The following is a 2413-nucleotide window of genomic DNA, read 5'->3' as shown; positions in this document are numbered from 1 at the left end:
ATCAGCTCAGCGGAGAAAGATCAACAGAGTGGCTGCAACTCCCTGGCACCAAAACAGGAATTCAGTGGTAAGGAAAACTTGTTGAAGTCTTGTTTTTTATTACGCTGATATTTACTTAAATAAGATAAGAGATGTTTTTCCTTTTGTTAAGAGGAAGTAACGAACAGATTAAGATCAAATAAAGTTGCATCATGTTAGTGTTTGTTTACTGTAAATGCTTTCAGTTTGTACTTTTAAGAAGCCTGCTTGAATAAATAAATTAAAGAATGAACAAATTATTTTATAAGGTTCCTTTATGTTACTAAACAAAGATTGCAATAGAGCAACAGATAAACAAGTTTACTGTAAAGTGCATTCACCGGATGCCTTGTATATTATTAATCTCCAAGGGGAAAAAGCTTTTATGTATAAGTTTAAGTTAGTTATAGGTGCACTGTGTTGGACATTTTTATCAGAAGAGAAAGATCTTCTTTGATATTTTTTTGGGCCTCAACAAACCAAATAAACAATCGCTCTTTGTTTACATCACTGAATGAACTGAATAAACAAACTGACCTTAAAAGGACAACACAATTTCATACTGTTTTACTGTTTATATGTGGCGGACCCCACCTACTTTCCAGCTTCAAACAGTGTTCTAGGGACCTTATTTTCCTCTGAGAACAGCTTGTTTATTCAGTTATGGAAAAAATAAATATTTCTGAGTTGAGTGAGTATTACTACCTCATTAATATTGTAAATATTAAAATTACGAGTTTGAATTTCCTCTCCAAAACTACATAGTGTCCCTTTAAATATAACCTGATGTACAAATATGAATGGATGGATGGATGTTTTGGTCTCCTTAAGGACAATAGACTTCATCAGAATGTAATCAACTCAGGGGATAAACAGAATCGATTACAGCAGCAACAGAAATTACTCATTCACCTTTCTCTACCCAAAAAGAACCAAACATTTGTCATGTGACATGATACAAGTCTTATCTTGTTCTTCTTCTTAACCAGTGTATTCTGGATTCTGCACAGCAGCAGAAAATAAAGACTATCTCAGAAACAATCTGCCGCATCACAGTCATCAGTGTTTTTCTCAAAAGAGATTAGTTTTGGTCGACCTGGCTGCTCACATTGTCATGTCTTTTCTCTCTCAGCAGCTGCAGGTGTGACCACAAATGGAGCAAGTGAACGGTACGGATGGCGTAGAGAGCAACTCTACTTTCTGTCCATCCATCGATGACTTCCGTAACCAGGTCTACTCCACATCCTACTCCCTCATCACCGTTTTAGGCCTGTTTGGGAATGGCTTAGCCCTGGTGGTGTTGATCAGAACCCGCCGCCAGAGCTCTCCCTTCCATGTCTACATGGTGAACCTGGCCGTGTCTGATCTGCTGTGTGTCATGACGCTGCCGCTGCGAGTTCTCTACTATGTCAGAAAGGGCGAGTGGAACCAGGGGGATTTCCTGTGTCGCATCAGCTCCTATGCCCTCTATGTAAACCTCTACTGCAGTATTTACTTCATGGCTGCCATGTCTGTCACACGCTTCTTGGCCATTGTCTTCCCTGTGCAGAACATGCGGCTGGTGACGGAGAACCGTGCTCGCCTGGTGTGTTTGGCTATCTGGGTGTTCATCTGTCTCTCATCCTCACCCTTCCTGATGTCTGGCCAGGATTTTGACCCCATCACAAATAAAACCAAGTGCTTTGAGCCTCCACAAGATAAAGGTATTCAGAAACTCCTCACGCTAAACATGGTGTCTCTGGTGCTGTTCTTCATCCTGCCTTTTCTGGTCATTCTGATCTGCTATGCCGGTATAGTCCGTGCCCTGTTGTCCCGCACCAACGCAGCCCGTCGTCAGCGGGACACAGGCACCAAAGCCATCCGGATGATTGTCATCGTCCTGCTGACCTTCCTAATCAGCTTCATGCCATACCACGTGCAGCGCACCATCCACCTGAACTTCCTGTCCCGAACTGACACCACCTGCTCAGAGCGCATTGCCATGCAGAAGTCTGTGGTAGTGACTCTGTCCCTGGCTGCTGCCAATTCGTGCTTCGATCCACTGCTTTATTTTTTCTCCGGAGAGGGTTTCCGCAGTCGCTTGTCCTCCCTGCGCCAGTCAATGAGCAGCCAAAAGCACCGTTCAGCCAGGCTGAGGGCCGTCACAGGCCCGGAGCCTGAAGAGAACCACCAGCCCAAGGCTAGTTAATCAACACCATCAGACAAGCAGCTACAGGTTTGTTTAAAGAGCTTGTGTTGGCATGCGCCCTCTTTAACAAACAGGGAAGGAGTTGAAGGAAACAAAGAAGATGATAATTTGCTAAATAAATAAATAATATGTAAACAAATGAGGGTTGGCTTATTCATGAACAGAGTATTTAAACTAAAAGTCTCAGGAAGATGTTTTCAAAAAAAA

The 2413-nt window shown here is 42.8% G+C and overlaps 1 protein-coding gene across 1 annotated transcript; it reads left to right on the top strand.

Annotated features, from left to right (window-relative positions):
• Window positions 1–2206, top strand: cysltr1 (cysteinyl leukotriene receptor 1). The gene is made up of 2 exons (XM_073486461.1): window positions 1–67; window positions 1151–2206. The coding sequence occupies exon 2, from the start codon at window positions 1172–1174 to the stop codon at window positions 2204–2206; it is 1035 nt and encodes a 344-aa protein (XP_073342562.1). The 5' UTR covers window positions 1–67; window positions 1151–1171.
• The last annotated feature ends 207 nt before the right edge of the window (window positions 2207–2413 follow it).

The sequence above is a fragment of the Pagrus major genome, chromosome 18, assembly GCF_040436345.1.
Source record: "Pagrus major chromosome 18, Pma_NU_1.0".
NCBI classification, from domain to species: Eukaryota; Metazoa; Chordata; class Actinopteri; order Spariformes; family Sparidae; genus Pagrus; species Pagrus major.
Note: the sequence above shows the minus strand (reverse complement) of the source record. Positions and strands in the feature narration are given on the sequence as shown.

Coding starts and splice junctions, on each gene's coding strand:
- cysltr1 (XM_073486461.1), top strand. CDS start 1,172: ATGGAGCAAGTGAACGGTACGGATGGCGTAGAGAGCAACTCTACTTTC.